General features: G+C 46.1%; 1 protein-coding gene across 3 annotated transcripts in view; it reads right to left on the reverse strand.

Annotated features, from left to right (window-relative positions):
• AFAP1 (actin filament associated protein 1) overlaps positions 1-26,250 on the reverse strand; it is a 149,391-nt gene that overhangs the window by 45,533 nt on the left and 77,608 nt on the right. For all 3 annotated transcript variants that reach the window (XM_055589187.1, XM_055589189.1, XM_055589188.1), the window contains 4 exons: positions 25,421-25,632; positions 22,717-22,896; positions 4,006-4,101; positions 2,541-2,622 (listed from right to left, as the gene is read on the reverse strand). In XM_055589187.1, coding sequence (XP_055445162.1) covers positions 2,541-2,622; positions 4,006-4,101; positions 22,717-22,896; positions 25,421-25,632 — 570 coding nt within the window. The remainder of the gene's footprint in view (positions 1-2,540; positions 2,623-4,005; positions 4,102-22,716; positions 22,897-25,420; positions 25,633-26,250) is intronic.

A 26,250-nucleotide genomic window follows, 5' to 3' on the forward strand; every position in this document is an offset into this window, starting at 1 on the left:
CACTGATCCGTATGTCCAGACATAAGATATCATTCTGCAGAACCTAATTTCAGGCAGGGACACTAGGGGAGGAAATGGCAAACGAGGAAAGAGACCAGCCACAGCAGTGCCCACTGAGCCTTGGCGTCTGAACAGGAACCCTGAGATTGCACGCTGTCCAATTTCAGGGCACAACTTAAAGACAGCTTTCCTGGCTCTGATGACACATAATGTGCCCTGTGAAGACAGAGATGATACCTTCCACCGAACAACTTCCGACGCAAAGAACTAAAATTACACACAGAAACAATGGAGTTAGAAAATCTCGTGGGCTGAGGCAGAGATCATGACCCTTTGGGGTAAACTGTGACATATCAAAACAGCCCAGACGATCTGGGCTCCAAGACTCTTAATGGTGTGGACTGCTCTTCCGTTTGCGGCGACTTCCTTTCTGAGCCAGGAGACGTCTGTGCCCCAGTCCCCTGCCCCGGTGACAGAGTGCGGCGAGCCGGGCTGGTGGAGCCGCTCACCTGGGGAGCAGAGACAGGGCTGGCCGTGCACAGGGAAGACATTCCCCCCACCACAAACCCAGCTCTTCCTCTCAGCCCACACAGTGCAAAGGAAACCAGAAGTCAACCCACAGACTGGGGTAAGACGTGTGCAAAGGACGTCTGAAAGAGGACTTGTGTTCAGAATAGATAAAGAAGTCTCAGAAGTCAGTATGAACCAAAAATCCAATAAGAATACAGATAAAGGTTTTAATAGATGTTTCCCCAAGGATGATGACTCTTCAGAGTCCCTTGGACAGCAAGGAGATCAAACCAGTCAGTCCTAAAGGAAATCAACCCTGAATATTCACTGGAAGGACTGATGTGGAAGATGAAGCTCTAGTACTATGGTCACCTGATGTGAAGAGCTGACTTACAGGAAAAGACCCCGATGCTGGGAAAGAGTGAGGGCAGGAGGAGAAGGGGGCGACGGAGGATGAGATGGCTGGATGGCAGCGCTGACTCGATGGACGTGGGTTTGCACGAGCTCCAGCAGACAGTGAAGGACAGGGAAGCCTGGCGTGCTGCCATCCATGGGCTCGCAAAGAGCGGGACACGACTGAGCGACTGAGCAACAACAACTAAAGACAACACACAGTAGGCAAAAAATTATTAAAAAATGTTCAACATTGTTGTCACAGGAAAATGCATTCTAAAGGCACAATTACACAGCACTTATTAAAATGGCCAAAGTAAAAAGAACAAAATGAAGATGACAACAGAAGGCTGGTGAGGAGGCATGAGTGCCAGCGGCCGCAGAGCCCCACCCGAGGCATCAGCCTAGAGAAGTGAAGACCTTACACGCTCACACAAAAGCCTGCTGTGGACGTCTGCAACAGCCTCACTCATAAACCGCTCAAACCCGGAAACCACCCTGCTATTCTCCAGTCGGGAAGTGCATACCTAACTGGCCCATCCATAATGGAATCCTCTCAGCCTAGATAAAGAACAGACAACTGAGTCAGCTCGTGGATCCGCCCCAATCGCAATACCCAGAGTGAGAAGCCAGACCCAGAAGGCTGCACCCCGTACGATTCCGCTTCCCAGACAGCAAACAGGTCAGTGGTTGCCAGGGAACATCTTGGGGGTGACAGCCGTGTTCTGCCTCTTGATTGCGATGCAGGTTACATGTATGTGTCTGTCATATGCCAAAAAGGCTGAATATGACAATGTGTAACTTACACCTTTATAAAGTTGACTTTAGGGAAAAAGTAAAAATCAGTATTTGTACCCCCATTCCCACAGCAGCATTACTGACAATAGCCCAAAGGTGGAAGCCACCGAAATGTCCATCGGTGAATGAATGGAGAAGGAGACGTGATCCACCCACACAAGGGAATTCTGCCCAACCTTAACAAGGAAGGGAGTCCTGTGCCTGCCGCAACGGGGATGAGCCCTGAAGACGCCATGCCACGCCAAATTACCAGCCACAAAAGGACAAACGCTAGACTATTCCACTTACATGAGGTTCCCCCGCTCCCCAACCACGTCTCCCAGCGAGATGCCGGCACCCCGCCCCTGATGCAAATCTGTCCCAGTGATAAATCAAGTGAGGAAGTAGCCTGCTGTGAGTCATGCAGTAAAACAGGAGGCCCAGGGAGCTCCCTGGCTGCCCAGTGGTTAGAACGCGGGCACTTTCACTGCCAGGGGCCAGGTTCAGTCTTGGTTCAGATGGGAACTAAGAGCCCATAAGCCAGGCGGCACGGCGCCCACCCCGAACCCCAGAAAAAAAGATACAATACAATAAATTCATGCAGGGAACATACCCAGACAAAAAGAGAATGCCTAGACCAAGGCTTGGCGGCACTAAAATGAAGACCCGGAGAGACAGTGCCGACCACAGGGAGCCCTCTGGGTTCCTGTCTGTGTAAGCCGGGGCGCTGACACGTGCATCACTGAATCACTGAGGACATTGCTACATAATAAGCACTTACAGACCTGGTCGTCATGCTTCTGTTTTGGAGTTGGGTTTTTTTTTTTGGTTTATATATTTTTGGCACGAGCAGAACTCACCTTGTTCTTTTCCATTACACATAGCAATTCCATTTTCTGCAACACCCTCACCATCTGAACTCGGTCTCTCTGAAGACAGTTTCTGTGAGGATAAAAAGATTAAGTTACCTTCCCATGGCCACACTGACCAAGTGATGTATCGTGGATCAGCCAAATGTTATCTCAAAAATGAAAGAAAATGTGGGCCACGTTCCAATAATCTGGAGATGGTTAGGGCTCAGCTATAACACAGACTATCTGGTTGGTTTGCCACAAAGGCTTTAAAAACATCAAAAGAACAAAGGAAAAGCTCACTGAGCTTACACTGACACATACCACATCACTTTTTCTGGCCAAAAATTTTGAAAAAATATTAGGAGTACATAAACTATTTCCCTCACCAAGCCACACCATCCTAACCTGGCTCCATAATCATCTGAGCCAGTTGCTCACAATGAGTCTCTCATCTGCGTGTAGAATTTTATATTTAAATTATATTTTATAATACATATAAAATATGTGTATGTATATACACACACACAGACTCTTTGGTTCTGTTTCTCTAGAGAGCCCTGGCCACAAGAGTAGACAGAAAGGAACTGTCCACAGGTGGGGCAGGGGTCAACAGGGAGGGCTCAGGATGCTCCTGGGAGGCAGGCCACCAACAGAACACCACGGGGCAGGAAGCTGGGGCTCGCCGTGGACACGGGGTCTTTGCACATACGGGCAAACTGTGGCCATCAGGTGACCACGGTATCAGCACTTCAGCTTTCGCATCGGTCCTTCCAATGAATATTCAGGGTGGATTTCCTTTAGGACTGACTGGTGTGGTCTCCTTGCTGTCCAAGGGACCCTGAAGGGTCATCATCCTTAGGGAAACATCTATTAAAACCTTTATCTGTATTCGTATTGGATTTTTGGTTCATACTGACTTCTGAGACTTCTTTATCTGTTCTGAACGCAAGTCCTCGCTCAGATGTCTTTTGCACATGTCTTACCCCAGTCTGTGGGTTGACTTCTGGTTTCCTTTGCACTGTATGGGCTGAGAGGAAGAGCTGGGATTGTGGGTGGTGGGGATGTTGTCAGAACACCATCAGGGAAAGACAGCAGGCATGGCGGGTTGTAACCTGTCTGTGGGGAATAAGCCTCTGGGAGGGGACACTCGGGAAGCACCTGCCGTATTCCAGAAGAACACGGAGCTGCCCGCTGATCGCACGCTGCTGTGTTACAGGCAGCGGCCTGTGACACCTTCACAGCCCTTTCCTGCATCTACTGCTGGAGAGGATGAAGACCACGTGGCCAGTGGAGCAGCTGACCTACGCTTCCCACCTGGCAGGCAGAGGCACAGCAGGGGTGCATTGTTGTTGTTTTTTTTCTTTTTGTTTTTCAACTAGAAATGCTGAAATTCTCAGAGGTGCTGTTAAAACTTTCAGGAAGGCCTAAATCAGCCGCAAGGTTAATTCCTGGAAAGAAGCACACCCCTTACCTTCTCCAGCTCCACCTTGTGCACCGGGGAGCTCGGCGGGGGAGGGCACTCCGGCTCGGCGGGCCCGCTGCAGCCGCTGTAGATCTCTCTGACCACCTGTGGCAAGTGCAGAATGGCAGAGATGCTCACACGAGGGTCGAAGCGGAGGCGAGAGGCGCGGCGGAAAAACTCGAGGGTCGGAGCCATCTGGAGTTAAGCCTCGGGAGGCCAGGCATAAATTTGTTCCTTCTCTCACTCAGTCATTCTGTCCATGGAGATTCTCCAGGCAAGAATACTGGAGGGGGTTGCCATTTCCTTCTCCTTTGGATCTTCCCCACCCGTGGATTGAACCCAGGATTCCTGCATTGGCAGGCAGATTCTTTATCGACTGAGTCACCAGGGAAGCCCCACACATTCATTCATCATTTGCCAAATGTCTAGACCATCCTGAAAACAACAGAGGTTCTGGGATACAGAAGGGAATGATGTACAGGAGAGTCCTGCCCTCATGGGGCTTCCACTCCAGTAAAAGTTAGATATCACAGCAAACTATGAGTATCGCCCAAGAAGTGAAGGTGAAGTAAGACAGTCGCCAACGCTACGAAGAATAGAAAACGGTCTTTAACAGGAAGGGGCGGCTGATTCAGATCAAGGGAGGCCTTCCTGGGATGACATGTGAGATGCAAGCTGAGCTAAAAGGCCAGAGGACGTGGTCATGGGAAGAACCGGTAGAAAAGGCTCCAGGCAGTGGGAACGAGGTGCAAAGTGTAGACATGAAGAGTTTACGGAAAACCCAGAGTGCCGTGTGGGGAGATGGGCCAGGAGAGGCCAGCAGGACCCCGGGAGCCATTGCTGAGGCTGGTGCTCACGGCTCTAGAGGGGGCACATCTGGGGTGGGGCAGGGGGAGATAAAGCAGGGCAGAGATTCGGGGAAGATACACGGTCAGTACACAGGATGGAGCCAAAGGAGGGGAGTGGCTACAAGAGTCCAGCTGCAGTGGACTCGGAAGCCGGAAGCCAAGCAGGACAGCACACTTTCCAGGAGCAGGGAGCAGGAGGGAGGGAGGAAGGAAGCTGAGCAGGACAGCCCAGCAAAGGCTGCCTGGAGGAGGAGTGTCTGTGAGAGAGGCGGAGAGACTGTGGGTGGGCATGGCTAGAGGGGACCCCTGAGGAGGGGCTCTGCAGAGCCAGGGGGCGGCTGGGGTCTGGAGAAGCAGGGAAGATAAGCACTAAGAGTCTGAGAAGGCGCCTGCGGACCCATCTGCGAGGCAAGCACAGCAGGAGTGGCCAAGTCGCACCCTCTCTGACCTCAGGGTCCTCACTAGCAAACAAAGGTCTGTCAACATGACCTGTCTTGTATTTGCGGTTGAATTAAGAGCAAATGTGACCCTGTATGCAAAATGCCTCAGGCAGCACCTGCGTGTGTACCAATACAGGGAAGACGCGGTGGCTGCGGTCACCTCCGCCGTCACTGCCACACCCGTACCGTTCACGCTGAGCTCAGGAAGGGCTCCCAGCTCAGACCCTCAGGTGTGAGGGCCACGTGTGGCACCTACCGCCGACCACAGCCACCCCGCAGCCATCCCTGTCCCGTCCGTCCTCCCTAAGCTCCTGCAAGGTGCTCTGATCACTGAGGACACACAAGAAACCAGACAGACAAGCTCCTGGCCTGGTGCAACATACCCGCCTGTGAATGAGGAGCTAGCAGACACAGCTTTCAAAACCTCTACTATTCCTTTTGGAGCTAAGATGCAACCTGAGTTCAACCCAAGTGCCTTCTGAGCAAAAAAAAAAGAAAAACAGCAATGCCAGACTCCCAGCTATCTGTATAGGAACTCTGCAACAGGGTCCCAGCAGACACATTCAGATTCCCTCGACTTGCTCTGGGGTTGGGACTGGAGCCAGGAGCTGAGGGGAGGCTGGGACGGTGTCTCCAGCCATCCCGCCGCTCAGCTGCTTTATGAAAAAGCAACGGGGGTGAAATCCACACCAGAGACTACAACAGGAAAAAAGAAAGAGAAGAAACCAGAGAGCTCGCCGCCGATGTTTCCTTGCTGAGTCTCACGTGTGGAAACCAGCACAGGTGCACCAAGCAGCTGACTTGTCCCTCCTGAACGTCTCTGGCGGGAAGGTTCCCTCAGTTTGGCTGTTTCATGCTAATTTTGCTATCTTTGCACTGAGTCTTTAGTCCTCCACTTCCTTGCTTATCATGCCTTCAGCTGACAAGGAACAAGCTCTCTTGATCTAAGGATGAGACTTTTTCTTTCCTCTGGAGAAAGACGACCTGTCTTGTCCTTATGGTTGGAGTAAGAGAAAATGTGACCCTGGGTGCTCAGCCAGCGCCTGCACGTGTATTCATCCACGCTGAGACGTGACTGCACTCACCAACGCCAACATCACTGCAGCAAAGGAAACTCCCGGGCTCCTGTCCGACAGGAGCAAGGGCTGAATCCCAGCCCAGCCCCACCCCCAGTGGGCTCCAGACACATAGCAGAGCCTCCCTGTGAGCCTCACCCCCCACCTAGAATGTGCGGAAAGCGACGGCCACCACAACAGCTCACGACACAGCCGGCGTGCGCTCTTCCTCCATCCAAGCGGTACAGACGTGAACGCGTGTCCATTTGTACACACACCCTGAGGGTCTTGAGGGACTCAGTTCACACTAAAAGGCTAAACTCCGCAAAGCATAACCTGTAGAAATCTATCCCTGGCAAAAGGTTTTATGCAAAACACAACTGTCTTTTTTTCTTTCTTTTTTTTCCAAAGGTGGAGGATCAACACAGCTCCAGTTAGACCTCAGGGGTCTCCCAGGGAGGTGTGCTCCCCTCTTGGCTGAATAGGACTCACCCTTCCAGGGCGGCCCAGTTCCCACGTGACCAGGAAGCCTGTTCAGACCCTCCTGCGTGGGACGCGGTGCAGCTGTCCCTCCACGGGCACGGGCGGCCACGTGCTACACTCAGGGCCTGGTCACGGGCATCATGAACCCGCTGGTCTGCTTCCTCTATTAAAGCTGGGCTCATTTTCAAAGAAGGGGCTCCGCCTCACTCAGGTTGGTTTTCCCAATGCCTAATGTGTAACAGCAACTAAAAAAAAAGAGTTTGTTGAGAGGAAAAAAAAAAAGAGAAGGGAATGAAGAGATAAACTGGACTTGAAGTTCTCTATGAGAAAAAAAAAAAGGTGTGAATGAAAAACAGAAGGCAAGAGACTAGACCACCACAGGAGGTAAGTAAAGCCTCATGACAGTTTTCCCGGTCCTCCATGCAGATTCCTAAAATCCTCAGGCAGCTGGGAAGTCTTTTTAAAAAAAAAAGAGAAAGAGAGAGCGCGCATCAACTAGAAGCCACGTCTGCATCGCCAACACCGCAGCCTCGCTGACTCCCTCCCACTCTCTCCTGGTCCCTGGCCGTCCCCTCCGCTCACTCCTGTCCCATTACCAGGCCCTGTTTCTCCATCAAACAGAGGTCTGAGGAGCCGAGGGGTCTCTGGACCCCTGCAGCCAGAGGCAGTTACTGAGCCATCGAAGGTAACTCACGGGAGCCTCTCCTGAGGAAGCCAGCCCAGAGTCTGCGCGCTCACAACACCGCACAGGCCAAGCACGCCTGTTCTCCCGCCTTCAGGTTCCCCTTCCTGAACCTAAACTGTCCCCGCAGAGGGAGCGGATGGAGGCAGCTCTGGTAGGCCAGAGGGGTCCCGGCACCTGGGCTGCATGGGATTCCCTGTGGCCTCTCAGCATCGGGAAAGTATCTAACAATAGGAATTATTCATGACTATCCTCCCAGGCACAGAGGAAGACACTGCGGAGAAGACCCACGGGCAGAGGCCGGTCTTTGTTTCCACAGATTTCAGCAAACGGTCGGATTCTTTCAGGTTATAGCTTCATGGAACTTTCTGCTCTGATTGCTATGTACTGCCATGCTGCCCCTGCAGAGTTAATTCAGAAGTTCTAAATAAAGGGTTTATTGACCTATTTTTTTTTAATAGCTGCAAAGGAGGTTTTTATATTAATATACTTCTTCGGGAACAGCCACGTTTAGAGGGAAGTTCAATAAGTATTTAAGGGAACTGGATCCAAATTCAGAATTACAAATCCTTCAAAAAAAGAAAAACAAATTGTTATATGTTCTGTGGTATTTTTGTTTGCTTTTAACTTGAACCCTCATCTTCAGAAACACAATCTCTGCACATTTTTGTAGGAAACCTGACCACTCCATTTCTGGGAATATTGGCTCTTGTCTTCTGACTGACCCCTACAAGATGGCTCATGTTTTCAACATCTGTACACACACACACACACACACACACACACACAAATTTAACTTTGGCAAGAGTTGTTGGTAATGGAAGTTGCAGACCGAAAGGAGAGAAACAGATTTGGCAGCTACCCTTGAAGGAGTTTCTGTCAAGTCATGTCCTGGCCAAACACAGGCCCCGGCTTCTCATTCCTGACAGAGGGATGTGTGTGACGTACTGAAGCCATCTTTCAAAATACTGAAGGCCTGGGATGAAAGGTTTAGGACAAGATGGGAGAATAGGAGTTTATATTAATAAGGGAAATTGACATTTGTTTTATAAAGTAATTCAAGTAAGAGAGTTCTTAGAGCTTTTCACGCAAGGAATCCTAAGAGGTGATGCCAATAAATCATATATTTAAATTGTTTATTATAATTCTAAGGGGGCATTTATATACCTTTTCCATGCTAGCTTTTTGATCATTCTGATCAGAATAACTTCCACTTGACAGATAAATGGGAAAATTGTGTGACCGAAAATATCATAATGAGTTAAAGGCATTCTTAGAACACACTCCAGATTTCCAGGCTTTCCACTCACTCTTCTGTCGTTCTAACCGGCTGTCATCAAGATTAACACGCACTGCTCCTTGTATGACAGTTCTTTTAAGGAAAAAACATCTGCTTCAAGCACAAAGATGTGGCCTTGACAAGGTGATATTAAAAACTAGGATGACAGCCTGACTTTTTTACACATAAAAACATGATTTCAAAGTTTTTAATCATTTAGAAAAACAGAGAACCATGCTGGAACCCACATGATAGCGGATTTCAAGGCTCTCTCTACAGATGCAACAAGCAAGACGCAGTGGCACTGGCCTGTGGCCGCACAAACAGACTGAGGAGGCAGCACGCAGAGCCCAGTAGGGCTCGCACATGCACGAGCAGCGCGTCCCCAGTCGCGGAAGCTGCTGTCTCAGTGGTTCTAAGACAGCTGACTATACATACGTAAGACGGTGAATCTTGACTCCCACATCTCATCCTGTACAGGAGAACCAAAACATAGGGATCAGAGACCTAAACGGACAGAGCCAGAAAACTTCTGGAAGAAAACACAGGTTCTATCGCGATGACTTGGGATATGCTAAAATTTGGGGGGCAGAATGCAAAAGGCACGGACTATACCAGTAAAAAAAGGATTTACCCGGTGGCTCAGTGGTAAAGAATCACCTGCCAACGCAGGAAACACAAGAGATGCGGGTTCGATTCCTGGCTAGGGAAGGTCCCCTGCAGAAGGACATGGCAACCCACCCCAGGATTCTTGCCTGGGAACTCCCATGGACAGAGGAGTCTGGCACGATACTGTTGGACAAAGAGTCGGACATGACTTAGCAAATAAACAACAAGCAACAACAGAAGTAAAGACGTGATATGGCGGATTTCAGATTTAACAAGTTCTGTTCATCAAAAAGGTACCATTAGGGAAGATTGTTAATCTACAGATTAATCGGAGAGCAATTCTTTAAGCAAGAAACAACTGAAAGAACAACATTTCGGGTTTTAACTCCCAGTAAAAGACTAATAGAGTTTTGCCAAGAAAATGCACTGGTCATAACAAACACCCTCTTCCAACAACACAAGAGAAGACTCTATACATGGACATCACCAGACGGTCAACACCGAAATCAGATTGATTATATTCTTTGCAGCCAAAGATGGAGAAGCTCTATTCAGTCAGCAAAAACAAGACCAGGAGCTGACTGTGGCTCAGACCATGAACTCCTTATTGCCAAATTCAGACTGAAATTGAAGAAAGTAGGGAAAACCACTAGACCATTCAGGTATGACCTCAATCAAATCCCTTATGATTATACAGTGGAAGTGAGAAATAGATTTAAAGGCCTAGATCTGATAGATAGAGTGCCTGATGAACTATGGAATGAGGTTCGTGGCATTGTACAGGAGATAGGGATCAAAACCATCCCCGTGGAAAAGAAATGCAAAAAAGCAAAATGGCTGTCTGGGGAGGCCTTACAAATAGCTGTGAAAAGAAGAAAAACGAAAAGCAAAGGAGAAAAGGAAAGATATAAGCATGTGAATGCAGAGTTCCAAAGAATAGCAAGAAGAGATAAGAAAGCCTTCTTCAGCGATCAATGCAAAGAAATAGAGGAAAACAACAGAATGGGAAAGACTAGAGATCTCTTCAAGAAAATTAGAGATACCAAGGAGACATTTCATGCAAAGATGGGCTCGATAAAGGACAGAAATGGTATGGACCTAACAGAAGCACAAGATATTAAGAAGAGGTGGAAAGAATACACAGAAGAACTGTACAAAAAAGATCTTCACGACCCAGATAATCACGATGGTGTGATCACTCACCTAGAGCCAGACATCCTGGAATGTGAAGTCAAGTGGGCCTTAGAAAGCATCACTATGAACAAAGCTAGTGGAGGTGATGGAATTCCAGTTGAGCTATTTCAAATCCTGAAAGATGATGCTGTGAAAGTGCTGCACTCAATATGCCAGCAAATTTGGAAAACTCAGCAGTGGCCACAGGACTGGAAAAGGGCAGTTTTCATTCCAATCCCAAAGAAAGGCAATGCCAAAGAATGCTCAAACTACCACACAATTGCACTCATCTCACACGCTAGTAAAGTAATGCTCAAAATTCTCCAAGCCAGGCTTCAGCAATACGTGAACCATGAACTTCCTGATGTTCAAGCTGGTTTTAGAAAAGGCAGAGGAACCAGAGATCAAATTGCCAACATCTGCTGGATCATCAAAAAAGCAAGAGAGTTCCAGAAAAACATCTATTTCTGCTTTCTTGACTATGCCAAAGCCTTTGACTGTGTGGATCACAATAAACTGTGGAAAATTCTGAAAGAGATCAGAATACCAGAACACCTGATCTGCCTCTTGAGAAATTTGTATGCATGTCAGGAAGCAACAGTTAGAACTGGACATGGAACAACAGACTGGTTCCAAATAGGAAAAGGAGTACGTCAAGGCTGTATATTGTCACCCTGCTTATTTAACTTCTATGCAGAGTACATCATGAGAAACGCTGGACTGGAAAAACACAAGCTGGAATCAAGATTGCTGGGAGAAATATCAATAACCTCAGACATGCAGATGACACCACCCTAATGGCAGAAAGTGAAGAGGAACTAAAAAGCCTCTTGATGAAAGTGAAAGTGGAGAGTAAAAAAGTTGGCTTAAAGCTCAACATTCAGAAAACGAAGATCATGGCATCCAGTCCCATCACTTCATGGGAAATAGATGGGGAGACAGTGGAAATCACTACAGATGGTGACTGCAGCCATGAAATTAAAAGACGCTTACTCCTTGGAAGGAAAGTTATGACCAACCTAGATAGCGTATTCAAAAGCAGAGACATTACTTTGCCAACAAAGGTCCATCTAGTCAAGGCTATGGTTTTTCCTGTGGTCATGTATGGATGTGAGAGTTGGACTATGAAGAAGGCTGGAGCGCCAAAGAATTGATACTTTTGAACTGTGGTGTTGGAGAAGACTCTTGAGAGTCCCTTGGACTGCAAGGAGATCCAACCAGTCCATTCTAAAGGAGATCAGCCCTGGGATTTCTTTGGAAGGAATGATGCTAAAGCTGAAACTCCAGTACTTTGGCCACCTCATGCGAAGAGTTGACTCATTGGAAAAAACTCTGATGCTGGAAGGGATTGGGGGCAGGAGGAGAAGGGGACGACAGAGGGTGAGATGGCTGGATGGCATCACTGACTCGATGGACGTGAGTCTGAGTGAACTCCGGGAGTTGGTGATGGACAGGGAGGCCTGGTGTGCTGCGATTCATGGGGTCGCAAAGAGTCGGACACGACTGAGCGACTGAACTGAACTGAAATGAAATATAGCCATTTAAATTCTGTATGTAACAAAGAACACAGCCTCAAAAATATTAAGCAAAAACTGAAGAAAATAATAAAGACAAATAGATAAATTCATAATCAAACCGGTAGATATTCCCACATCTCTCCCTTGGAGTAACTCATAAAAAATAAATTAGTAAGGATGTAGAAGATCTTCACATGACAATTCATGACTGTGATCGAATAACCATCTACAGAAGAGTACACCCAGCAAATGTATAATACACGCCCCTTTCAAGCAGACATAGAACGCATACCGAAACTGAGCACATGCTGAGCAGTAAGTCAAGTCTACAAAACGTCTACTTTGTGAAACCATAAAAAGTTCTGGGACTAGTGTGGAATTAAACTAGAAATTTAAAACAATTAGATAAATTTTTTTAAAAATCACTCAATACTTGGAAGCTCAGCTATATATTCCCAAATAAACCATTACTAAAAAGGGGACTCACAAGAGAAATTAGAAAATATTTTAAATTAAATGATAAAAAACACAAAAAATCAAAATTGAGGATGTAGCTAAAATTGTGCTTAGATGGAAATGCGTAGCTTTAAATAAATAAATATATAAAGGCTAACAATTAATTTTCTAAGTATACAATTCAAGAAACTTGGATAATTGTAGAAAATTAAGCCAAAACAAAGTGAAAGAAGAGAACTTAATAAAATAGAAAGCAATAGTGCCATAGAGAAAAATCAACAGTGGAAAAATTGGGGGTTTTTCTGAAAGAACTAATAAAATGGATAAACTTCTGGCAAGACTGACGAATAAAAACGCAGCACAGGGTCTCCTGACCTCTGTTGCCACAAAAAAGGCACACAGGCCATCACTTTCACTTTGATGAAGCAGTGTGGATAATGTTTTGTAAAAAAAATTGTAGCATTTTTTTAACTCACTAAAGCATTGAGGATACAAAGAAGCCTAAGTGAGATAAGTTCTCAAAAGTGAAGAGTCCTTCTTAAGAAGGAAGTGACCCCAGCTGCCTCACAAATGGCAGAACAGCAGGAGGAGGGGACCTACCACAGGGAGGTGGAGGAGAAACCAGAAAATTTCTAGCAGCCACATGACTGAGTGAAGTGAAAGTCACTCAGTCGTGTTTGACTCTGTGACTCCATGGCCTATACAGTCCATGGGATTCTCTAGGCCAGAGTACTGGAGTGGGTTGCCATGCCTTCCTCCAGGGGATCTTTCCAACCCAGGGATCGAACCCAGGTCTCCTGCACTGCAAGCGGATTCTTTACCAGCTGAGCCACCAGGGAAGGGCAAGCAGCCACATGAAGGCTGGCATAACCGTTTAAAACTCAAGGCGATGCAGTGACAGAACAAGTCTATACCCACCTCCACCTCCTTCCCTTGCTTCTGTACTGAGTGCGTAAGAACAGCCAGGAAGGCTAGAGCCAAAGAAGCTGAGTTCAGGGATGTCCCCCGAGACACACGGGACTTTGGCCAAGTGCAAGGCAGCTGCTTCACAGCAGCAGTGAAGACGATCCCCTCCTCCAGAGAGACCTGGGCTCTCCCAGAGTGCAAGGCAGCCAACCTGCAAAAGCTAGAGACACACCAGGACAGAAAGATTCCTCCCAAGGCATGGGAGGCCAGAGGCCCAACTGAAGAACAGAGAGGAGACCCCAGCAAACCAAAGAGCTAGCCTTCGTCAAGCCAAAGAGGAAAACAGGGCGGTCCAGAACACCGCCCTGTGTTTGTAGCACACAGAGAGCTCCAGACTCCCATGACAGCTCAGAACTTGAGGCACGATGATGGAAAATTCCAGAACCAGCCCTGAAAACATGTGACAACAGTAACAACGTGAGTCAAAGCAGAGCTGCAGCCCCCAGTCCAGATCTGCCTCCACTGCAGGTGAGACTCAGGCAGCCCACCTACGGGCAGCAAACAGGAGACGGGACACACCCTTTTCTGGAGGAAGTAGTATTTACTTCCGTCTTTACTGTTCTTTTACACAAAGCACATGAAATAGGATGTAAACTCAAGAGATAAATTCAATACAAGTAGTCCTAGAGATGAATCAAACATTAAAATTACAAGAGACTTTAAAATAACTATGATAGCAAGTCAAAAGAGATCATGAAAAAGGTATACAACATGTGTGAAGACATAGGGAATTTCAGAAGAGAGATGAAAACTATTTTTTTTTTTTTTTAAGAAAAATGCTAGAAATGAAAAATGGGACGTTACAAAAGAATAATTCATGAGATGGGCTTAAAAGCACACTAGACACAGAGGAGCAAAGGACCACTAAACTCGAGGAGAGGTAAAGCTAAATACCCACCCCAAAATACACGGGAGAATGAAGAGAATAGAACAGAGTATCCAAAAATCCCTGGGCTATTCCCAGTGACCTAACACATACTACAGGAGGAGAGAAAAAAATGAGGCAGAAAAACACTTGAAGAGACATAGCCCCAAATGGTGCAAAACTGCTGAAAGACCTCAACCCACAGAACAACAAAAAAGCTCAAACACTGAGAAAGATTACAACCTATAGAGCTATACCCAGACACATCATCGTCAACTGATAAAAAGCAAAGATCAAACAAATCTTAAAAGAAGACACGTGTACCCCAATGTTCATCGCAGCACTGTTTATAATAGCCAGGACATGGAAGCAACCTAGATGTCCATCAGCAGATGAATGGATAAGAAAGCCGTGGTACATATACACAATGGAATATTACTCAGCCATTAAAAAGAATACATTTGAATCAGTTCTAATGAGGTGGATGAAACTGGAGCCTATCATACAGAGTGAAGTAAGCCAGAAAGAAAAACACCAATACAGTATACTAACGCATATATATGGAATTTAGAAAGATGGTAACAATAACCCTGTGTACGAGACAGCAAAAGAGACACTGATGTATAGAACAGTCTTATGGACTCTGTGGGAGAGGGAGAGGGTGGGAAGATTTGGGAGAATGGCATTGAAGCATGTATAATATCATGTATGAAACGAGTCACCAGTCCAGGTTCGATGCATGATACTGGATGCTTGGGGCTGGTGCACTGGGATGACCCAGAGGGAGGGTATGGGGAGGGAGGAGGGAGGAGGGTTCAGGATGGGGAACACATGTATACCTGTGGCGGATTCATTTCGATATTTGGCAAAACCAATACAATATTGTAAAGTTTAAAAAAAAAAAAAGAAGTCACAGAAAAAAAAGACACATCACACTCAAAGGTACAATTGATATAAGTGGTGGCTAACTTTCCACAAAGAGTTAACGTGAAATAAAGACGTTTCCAGTCAAAGCTGAAAGGAGTTGTTTCAGGAAGATCTGCTCTGTTAGAAATAACTGCATTTTAGTAATTTCTTCAGAGTGAAAATGAAGACACTAACATGGAGGCCCTACTTCAAGAAGAAATAAAGAAAGGGGAGATCGTGGGTGAACACAAAGACTTTTCTTTTTTCCATTTTTTTTTAATGCTACATTTTTCAACTTTTTATTTTACTTTTCATTATTTTAAGTCTCTATTGATGTGAACAGCTGACTCATTGGAAAAGACGCTGATGCTGGGAAAGACTGAAGGCAAAAGGAGAAGAGGGCAGCAGAGGATGAGATGGTGGGATGGCATCACCGATTCAATGGACATGAACTTGGGCAAACTCCGCGAGATTGTGAGGGACAGGGAGGCACGGCGTGCTGCAGTCCACAGGGTCACAAGTTGGATACGACATACAGACTGAACCACCACAAATGAATTTCTTACAATACTGCGTCTGTTGCTTGTTTTGGATTTTTGACTGAAAGGCATGTGGGATGATCTTAGCTTCCTGACCAGGGATTGAACCCACACCCACTGCATTGCAAGGTAGTCTTAACCACTGGGCCACCAGAAAGTCCTGAAAGACCTTCATTAAAGGACATACAGGACGGGGTTCTCTGAGCTGATGTATACAATAAACCATGTTGTGATTCTCCTTGAGAACTCTGGCAAAACCACGATACTCTCATAGCACATTAAATCATGGTGAAAACTCTTCTCAACTATATTCCTCTAAAGCAGCCAGAGATCAGGAAATGCTGTAAGAACAGGACAATGCTGCCCAGCAGGGATTTGGGGGAAAGAGCAAGAAAAGGGTGGATGAAATTAACACCAAATTTATACCAAAGTCAGCACTAGAAGTCTCACAGATTCTCATCAGAAAAGGTCAGCGGGGTCTACAGTGCAGACAACTTCCTTTGAACATTCTCTTTGGGGACTTCCCTGGTGGTCCAGTGGCTAAGACTTCATGCTCCCAACACAGGGGGCCATCCTTGCTCAGGGAACTAGATCCCACATGCCACAATTCAGAGTTCACATGCCACAACTAAAAAAAGATCTTGCACGCGGCAACCAAGAAAGATCCAGAGTAGGCAAATTTTTTTAAAAAATTATCTTTGGTATAAACTATTTAAGGACTGTTTGGGATGTTTATTAGTTTATTTTGCAATAGGGGATGTGGCAGATGATTGGCACATGGTGTCCCGTCTGAGGGAACACGGGAGGATAGTGCTTCCTGGCCTCCCTGCAGGTCTGGACAAAGGAGGGCAGGAGGAAGGGAGGAGGACGCTTGCAGCTCTGGCCCCGGAAAACATCCTCTGTCATCCTGACTTCCAACCTGACGTCAGCAGGAGCTTGTAAATCGATTAACACCACCACCACCAAGAGCAGCTCACACGTACATACGTGCTCATACAGGCGAGGTGCTCTTCTAAATAATTTAGGTCTTAAGCTGGTGGCTCAGACAGTAAAGAATCTGCCTGCAATGCAAGAGACCTGGGGTTCAATCCCTGGGTTGAGAAGATCCCCTGGAGAAGGGAATGGCAACCCATTCCAGTGTTCTTGCCTGGAGAATTCCGTGGACAGAGGCTATAGTCCATGGGGTCACAAAGAGTCAGACTAACACTTTCATTTTCATATGGCTGTATCCTCACCACAACTCCAAAAGGAAATACTCCTTTCCACCCCTCTCATTTCATAGATGAGAAAACTCTATGTTTTGAGAAGTCAAGTAGCTCACCTGAGACATTCAGCAAGAGGCTGCTGGAGCTGAGATCACAACTCCGGGTCAGGCTCCCGTCAGCCCTCTAGTGACACACGCTCTGTGCAGGACTAGCTCACCCTCTTCTCCCTCCTGCCTTTTTTATATTTATTATGATGAATTTCAGAAGCAATTATAAGAACCAAATAACACTTTAGTGAAAATGGCTATGGAATGCTATTTACCTTCACAGCCTACCTGACTGAGAGCTTACTTGTGCTCTCAAACCCTGCTTCTTCCGTGAGAACTTCTATCCAAGTGAAAATTAGCAGGCTGAGCTAGAGCTGTGGCTACCAAACCTGGCTTGGCCTCCAGAATCGGGAGTTTCCTTAAAAAGAGATTTCTGAGCAGGATATCTACAAAGAGGCCCAAGGATATAAACAGACAGTTCACAGAAACAGTAACATAGCCATAGGCTCTTAAACTCTATAAAAAGATGCTCCATGCCATTCATAAGACAATAAATGCAGATTAAAACTAGATGAGATATCATTTTCCCCTCCCAGGCTGGCAAAAATTCAAAGGCTGGTAACATGCTCTGCTGCAAGACAGTGGGGAAAGAGGCGCACACATACTGTTGGTGGGAAGCTGAACCGGTAAACCTCCTATGAAGAGTAGTTCATCTGTATCTCAAAATTACAAATGCTTGTAACCTCCATACAAATAATTACTCTCTTTGGAAATTTAGCCTACAGACTAGCAGAAGTGTGAGATGCTGTGGACACAGGATAAATATTACAGAACTCTGTCACATCAAAAGATGACAACAATCCAATATCCATAAATGGAGGCAGATTTTTTTTAAGCATATTCTGTTTATAAAGTGAAATGCTATGTAGTGTAAGAGAGAAAAAAGGAAGTGTTCTATTCTTTAATTTGGAAAAAAAATCTCGAAATTATTTAGGGGGGAAAAAAAAGACTAGGTGCAGAATATACCCTTTTTATGAGGGTGGGAGGGTGGGAATTGAAATCTGCATTTCTATTTGCTTGCACACGTACAAAGAAACTCTGAAAGGACACACACAAAATGATTTCTCTCACACATCGCTGGAGGAGGCTCAATTATACACAGGAGCCTGGAAAACAACCTGCCAAGCTCCAGTAACGGTGAAGATGAGCATATACCAAACTCAGCAATTCCAATAGATGGTCCCCATCCTGGAGAAACCAGGACTCCCAGACCAGGGGACATGCGTGAGAACACGCACTGAACACGGTCCAAGATAGCAAGAGTGTGCAAACAAACAGCTGAGTGAAGAAAGCTGGCGGAGAGACACGTGCAGGCTGGAGCCATTTACGCAGAAAGTTTAAACATGAAAAATAATATTGCCCCTCGTTTATGAGTATGTACATGTGTAAGTAAAAGCGACTTCACTTTCACTTTTTACTTTCATGCATTGGAGAAGGAAATGGCAACCCACTCCAGTGTTCTTGCCTAGAGAATCCCAGGGACAGGGAAGCCTGGTGGGCTGCCGTCTATGCGGTCACACAGAGTCGGACACCACTGAAGTGACTTAGCAGCAAAGCATACCTAGATAATAATAATAAAGACCAAATTCTAGATAAAAGTTATCTTGGAAGAGGGAGAGAGAATTAATAGGGGAGGCATGTTTCAAGTATACCTGTGGCTTTGGGGATTTTAAAAGGGGTAAAAGACATAAACTAAAAAGAAAACATTCTTAGGCACCAAATCATTAGAAATCTCTGTTGTTTTAAATTCCAGATGATTTGGAAAAGGCAGCCAATCTAAAGACAATATCTGGATGAAACTAAACTAAATCATCCCAGATCTCTGCTGTTGCTGCTGCTAAGTCACTTCAGTCGTGTCCGACCCTATGCAACCCCATAGACGGGAGCCCACCAGGCTCCCCCATCCCTGGGATTCTCCAGGCAAGAATACTGGAGTGGGTTGCCATTTCCTTCTCCATCCAAGAGCTCTGCTGGTTTTAAAAATTAAAATTTTGTATCTGATTAAAACTAGTTTTGTCATCTGACTTTCATTTCTAATCAAGACTTCCTAGGTTCCTGTATTATAACATGCAATGGGAGTGACACACAAACATTAAATGGAGTAATTAAGGTAAATCCTTAAGGAAAAGGTAAGTTACCACGTGTTTACTTCTTTTTAAAGAAACATGAGCAAATGCTAAAAAGTCCTTGCAATGCAACTTCCACTGCCAGAGTCATCACTCTGCAGTTGGCTAAGTACCCTGAACTGTATTTCACATTGGTGAAATAGATGTAAGGTTGTTTCACTCCATTAGCATCTGACTTCTTGAAAAAGTTTTGTCTTTAGTTGCGTGTTTGTGAGCAGCACGGTCAGCTCAATATTATTTCCCGATGAAGTAGTAAAACCCAGTGAACTCTGATTTCACACCAGACCAGTGTGACTAAGAAGGGAGCTATGACTCGGTGCGCATTAAACAGTCAACAAACTGTGAGAACAGAGTGAAAAGAGAAGAAAGCTTAGGTTTCAGAGCATCCTTTCTCGGTTCTCCCCTAAGAAACAGGTAAACACAGAGATGCAGAAGGCCAGATACAGGTAACCAGGTGAAGAAAACAGAATCAAAATTAGGCTTTTCATCTATTTCCTCATTCTTTCCCTCCTTAATGAAGGAATGGTGCTAAGAACCCAGAAGTCAGGAATAAGAAAAGAAAATGGCAAATTGTCAGATGGCCCAGCAGAACGAAGATGAAAATGAAGTCAGGAAATTCTGAAGTCCACTCCTGGCTCCATCACAGGTTGACTGGTGTGCCATTGTGTGTATCTGGGACTCAGTACCTCACCTGTAAAATGAAATGGCTAAAAGTAACAACCTTTTTGGGCAGCTTTGTTGACGATGGAAAAGTACTTTGGTAACAGCAGGGGTTGACATGTGACATATTAGGTTCTGTGTCTGGAAGGCGAAGCAAACTCAGCAGCCGGAACTCTCGATCACAGGACTCCCATTAAAAAAAACAAATGCTCTGCTCCATCTCCCAAATTACAGACATGCGAAAAGCCACATCTGTGTGCGCTGCCCCAGCAGAAATGATCACTGTTGTCATTGCAGAGTCTGGCCTTATGCTTTTCCAGGGGAGGAGAGGGAAGTAGGGCTCTGGGTTTAATGGGCGCTGGCATCTTATTACAAAAGCAGCGTTATAAAATGTCTCATTAAGCTTTCCCAGCCCGTCCCAGTCTTTTTCTTCATAGCAAGTACTATCAGGCAATGACGGACTAGAAGGTGTGGACCAATCCCCCGATAAAGACCATCAGGAAAGCAAGATGAAATACACACAGCCTCTTCCTAAAAGCAGAGAACAGCTATGAGCATAGTGTGGAATTACCCGGCCATGATCCAGAGGTAGATGGAAATACTGAGAGGCAAGCCAGCAGCTAGGACTGCCTTTGCTGCTCCCAGAGGAGGTAGCTGAGGAGCCAGCTAGTACTCTGGCAGATCTGGAGGAACGGGAACCAAAAGCTTGGGTCTGGGGCACAGAAAGGACAGGTCCCTGGCGAAACCCCACACTTGAGTTGTTGTTTAGTTGCTAAGCCACGTCTGACTCTTTTGTGACCTCACGGACTGTCAGGCTCCTCTGTCCTTGGGATTTCTTAGGCAAGAAGACTGGAGTGGGCGGCCACTTCCTTCTCCAGTGGATCTTCCCAATCCAGGGATCAAACCTGCATCTCTTGCCTTGGCAGGTGGATTCTTTACCACTGAGTCACCTGGGGAGCCCTACCTTTAAGAGTAGGACCCCAAGATTAGGAGCTGGAGTAAGACTAAAATAAATATAAGCCTGCCTTTTAATGGACTACAGCCTGACTTCAGGTCATCTGGAGGGCTCTGAAAAATCTCAAGCTCTGAAATTAGATTAAACTGCTTTTGGAGACCTAGTGCCTAGCAAAGCTTGTGCCACAGGCAAATGCAAATGCTCTCCAAGAAAGGAAGCCCTGTGCTAAGAATCCAGTTATTTCTAGAGGGACAACTGGATGCCACAAGAAAAAGACTGAGACTAAAGCCCTCCTTCACAGTATAACCAAAGATGAAAGCAAAATGGACCACAGACTAAATTTAAAAGCTAACACTACAAAACTATTAGAGGAAAATATAGTTATAAATCTTTCAGGCCTTGGATTAAACAATGGTTTCTTAGAAAAGACACAAAAAGCACCAAGAGGGAAAGACAGAGTGATACAGATACAATGTGGATGAATCTAAAAACATCATGCTGAGTAAGGAAGACAGCCGCAAAAGGGTACATATCGCATGAGTGTGTTTACAGGAAATGCTGAGAACAGGCAAATCTATAGGGATGGAGAGCGGATGAGTAGTTGGCTGGGGCTGGGGTTAGGGGAAGTGACTGCTAACACAGTAAGGACAGCGTTTCTCTTTGGGCTGATGAAAACGTTCTGAAATTAGATTATGTTGATAGCTGCACAACTCTATGAATCAACTGAAAACCAATGATTCATACTTTAAAAGGATGAACTGTAGGATATTTGAATTATCCTTCAGCAGAGCTGACATAAAAATGTACTACAATATTTTTTTTTCCAAATGTTAATATAATGACCAGCATGATCATCAGATACCCTGACAAGAAGACAAAATGACATACACAAGAAAAGGAACCGTAGGTTACAGACCCAGGTCCAAACTCAACCGAAACCACAGTCAAAAGAAGCATGCCTGTATGTGCTTGTCATGGAGAGAAAAGCCAAACAAAAGTTCCTAAAAAGGAAACAACTAGAAATTCCAGAATTGAAAACTACCATAGACAAAATAAAGAACCCGGTGAACAAGAGCAAACTTACTAGCAGATTAGATACAGCTGAAGACAGAAACAGTGATCTGGAAAGTAACAAGAAAAAAATTAACACGACTAAAGAGGGAAACTAAGGATAAGAAACGAAAAGAGAAGATAAAAGTAGAAAATAGTGGAAAAGTCTAACATATATTTAAATTATTTGGGAGAGGGAAGGGAATGGGGCAGTTATATTTTAAGGGAAATGGCTGAAAACTTTTCCCAAAACTTTGAAAAAACTTAAATCCACAGATTTAAAAGGACCAGGGAAACCTGAGCAGGGGAAAAAAAAAAAAACTACATCCAGACACGATGGGCTTCCCTGGTGGCTCAGACGGTAAAGGCTCATCTGCTTGCAATGCAGGAGACCCAGGTTCAATCCCCTGGAGGAGGAAATGGCAACCCACTCCTGTATCCTTGCCTGGAGAATTCCATGGACAGAGGAGCCTGGTAGGCTACAGTCCATGGGGTCACAAGAGTCAGATACAACTGAGCAACTAACACTTCACTTCGGACATGACAAAGCAAAATGATAAAACCAAGCCAAAAGAGAAAGTTCTAGAAGTAGATTGCAAACAGGAGGCAGAATGCCCTTTTGAAGACAAAATTTAAAATGATTAACCTCAAAGTAATCAGAATATTCAAGACATCAAAGACAGGTTAATCCACTGCTTGCCTGTGCTTGCATAAAAAAATGCACATTAAACAAAAACTAACAGATCTCAGGAAGAGGTTTGGGAAGGAAACTGGCTCAGAAACAAAAGCAACAAGTTACCTTCAGCCACTGCTCAGCCTGCTCCTTGCTCTGGACGGCGAGGACAAGCGGGTCTGTGCCCTGCTGGGTGATTTTCAGTTCGTGCTTCTTCTTTTTGCTGTCTTTCGGGATATAGGTAATGTTGCAACCTTGCAGCGGCAGTTCCATCTGAGGTTGCTGGTCCTTGGAACTTTTGTAGCACTGTGATGGACAGGAGAGATCAGAGTAAGGGTATAAGGAAGTCCTTTATGGCACAGTGGAAGCAGCGCTGGAGAAGCACCTGGAGGTCCAGCTGAAGGGCAGAGATGCTCGGAGGCTGGAGCCCCTGAAGATCCGGGGAAGCACACACAGAGCCCCGCTGTATACCCAGACCGCACCTCTGTGCACGCGCACACACACCTGCTCGTAACTCAGCAGAGTTAACCAGCACCGGGACGTGCCTCGGCGGGGTGTCAAGTCCTGATGGATCTTATGTTCTAGCGGAGCATCCTCTACAGGTGACATGAATGTATTAGATTTTCTCTAGCGTGGGCACACAGCATCCTGGATACACGGCAATTTACCTCATTTCATGTCTACCTATCTCATCCCTACTCTTTCTGAAACACAGATGAATCATTTTATGAAGAGTATACATATCAGCATTTAATAGACAGAAACGTCTGCCAAGCTGCGCCTTCCAGTTGAGTGCAGGGTCCACGGGAGAGCACTGAAGGGGTCTGGGCACATCTCAGTGCCCATGAGAGAGCTGCCTGGGCGCAGAGACAAACGGGTTCTGGAAGGACATTCAAAGAAGCTCGTCATGGTGGCGCCCGTGGGAAAACACACTGAGGGCATTTAGGGGAAAAGGCTGCTGTTTCGTTTTCCGTTTACAGCTTTCTGTTCTGTGACACTTAGAGAGTACTTGCTTTTAACACTGTTGATTTTTTTTTTTTTTCAGTGTCAACAGGAGTAATCTGGGCAGTTGGATCGTAGGTCATTTTGAATGAAAAAGTTTCATAACAAAACTTTGATTCTGCATTTCATCAAAGACAGTGCTTTTGCATGGCTTTCCATTCATCCCTTCTTAAATATTTACAGCTACTCTAAATGGTATCATCATCCCGGTTTGGAAGATGGGAAACCTGGTAAGTGATGGAAGAAGCAGATGAGGAGTGAGGGAAGGAAGAGACAGGAAGAGAAGGGGCTGGGGCCGGGGGCTGGGACCAAGGGTGGACTCAGCACCTCTGACAACTACTGACCCTACTCCAACCACAGGCTTCCCACAGCGTGCTCTAAAACTTCTTTTACATGAGAAGTGAAGTGAAAGTCGCTCAGTCAAGTGTCTGATTCTTTGCGACCCCATGGACTATACAGTCCCTGGAATTCTCCAGGCCAGAATACAGGAGTGGGTAGCCTTTCCCTTCTGCAGGGAATCTTCCCAACCCAGAGATCGAACCCAGGTCTCCTGCATTGCAGACAGATTGTTTACCAGCTAAGCCACTAGGGAAGCCCTTTACACAAGAGCCAACTGTGTATTTTTAAAGCGTTTATATAACATATCCACATCTTGCAGCCATTATGTCAGATTGTAAATACGGACCATATTAATCTTTTTAATCTTTTTTTCTTTCGTTCTTTACTTTAAAATTCCCCCGTGGCATAATCATTTTTTGGCATAGTCTAAATTTGGGAGAAATTCAGGCCACACATGTGGAAAAAAAACAAATGTATTCTCATTGCTTAAAAAAAAGTTTTTTGTTTTTTTTTTTTACAAAACCATGAATCAAAAAACATACTATGTCCTAAGAATCTAGTAAAATAAGATTCCCATAATTCACAGATGAGACTGTTTTTTTTAAAGGGAGGTTATCTGCTCCACTGAAAAGTGAGATACAGAACCATACACCCTCACGTGTTGTTTTAATGATAGAATTTTTAGTGATTTTTGTTCCCCAAGGTTCATTTGAAGGAAAAACAAAATACAAAAGCAGAGTCTAACATTCTTAATGCCAACAACCAACCGTGATTTCTGAAGCTGGGAAGGAAGCAGGGAGGAGGGACAGAGGATGCGTGGCAAAGGCTCTGGCTTCCCCTCTAGGCTCCCCGGTGGCCTGGCGCCTGCAGCAAAGGGTGTGTGTCCTCCTGCCCCCGCTCCTCTGCTACTTACTCTTTCTAGTCTGCCTCCCTGAGTTACAAAAAAAGAAAAAAGAGTCAGCCTTTAGCTCTCCAAAAGAATTTCCTTTCCTGGGCACCGTCCCCCAGACCTCGCCTGGCCTGCCCGTCCGCCTTCGATGACCTGGCTTTGAGGAATTCACTGACTCACTACAAATGAGAAAATCCATCCTGCGACGTCTGGCAAGCTCCAGCAGCGTGCATTTCCCCTGACACGAGCCGCAGACGCTGGCCCGAGGCGGGGATGGTTTTGCCCGCTGAGTGCTTAGGGAGCTGGCAAGAAAAGGGCGTTAAAGGCACGGGAGCCTCAGCCAGGCCTGCTGACGGCCGGTCACGGGCCAGCGCTTCAGCTCCCTGTGTCCACCAGTGTGAATGTCGCCCGGGTATAGGTTCCGCCCGGTTAGATGGCCCACTGCGCCTCACCGACTCTATACAAGAGAACCGAGTGGCGAGGCTGCTCCCTCTGTGTCCACCAATGTGAATGTCGCCTGGGTATAGGTTCCGCCCGGTTAGATGGCCCACTGCGCCTCACCGACTCTACACAAGAGAGAACCGAGTGGCGAGGCTTTACCAGTAGTTTGGTGTCTTTGATGACGCAGAGTAGCTTGGTCCACTGCCCGAAGCGCTTCTTCCGCAGCAGGAAGGCACAGATCTTGGCGTCCTTCACCAGGTCCATGGAGGCTTCCTCCGAAGGCCACTGGTGCCGCGTCTTCTTCCCCTTCCCATCCTCCTCCTCCTCATCGTAGGATTCGTAAGAGCTACTCATCGCATCCGAGTCATAATCTGTCAAAGATGAGAAATAAAAGTGAGCAAAAACCTTATCTTGAGGACGACCTGTGGGCTCCATCATTTTATTTGTAAATGAGGAGGGGTTTCAGCATTCAGGGTGCTTGGAAAACACCAACTGGCAAAACTAGGGGGAAAATAACTCAGACTTGGGTAGTAGAAACCCAACAAAGAGTTTTCAAATGAAGTGACTAAGAATTCTGCATTTATAAAAACTACTTCGGCACCTGCAGGCCCCACACTGTTAAATCCTCGCCACATTCTCGCTGGGTGCCATGACCCCTACTCAACAATGGGTTTTGCCAAAGGAAACTCCCACCCACACCTCGATGTGAAAGTTCTTTCAGGACTTCCCTGGTGGTCCAGTGATTTAGAATTCACCTTCCAATGCTGGAAACCTGAGTGTGATCCCTGTTTGGGGAACTAGGATCCCACATGCCAAGAGGCAAGCAAGCCAATGCCCCACAGCTGCTGAGCCTGTGTGCTCCAGAGCCTTCAGCTATTCGGGAGCCCATGCACTGCAACCAAAGACTCAAGGAAACCAAATAAATAAATATATTTTTAAAAGTTCTTTCAAGTCTGCAATGCCTTCCTTCCTCCGGGCATCACCACACA

The sequence above is a fragment of the Bubalus kerabau genome, chromosome 7, assembly GCF_029407905.1.
Source record: "Bubalus kerabau isolate K-KA32 ecotype Philippines breed swamp buffalo chromosome 7, PCC_UOA_SB_1v2, whole genome shotgun sequence".
NCBI classification, from domain to species: domain Eukaryota; kingdom Metazoa; phylum Chordata; class Mammalia; order Artiodactyla; family Bovidae; genus Bubalus; species Bubalus kerabau.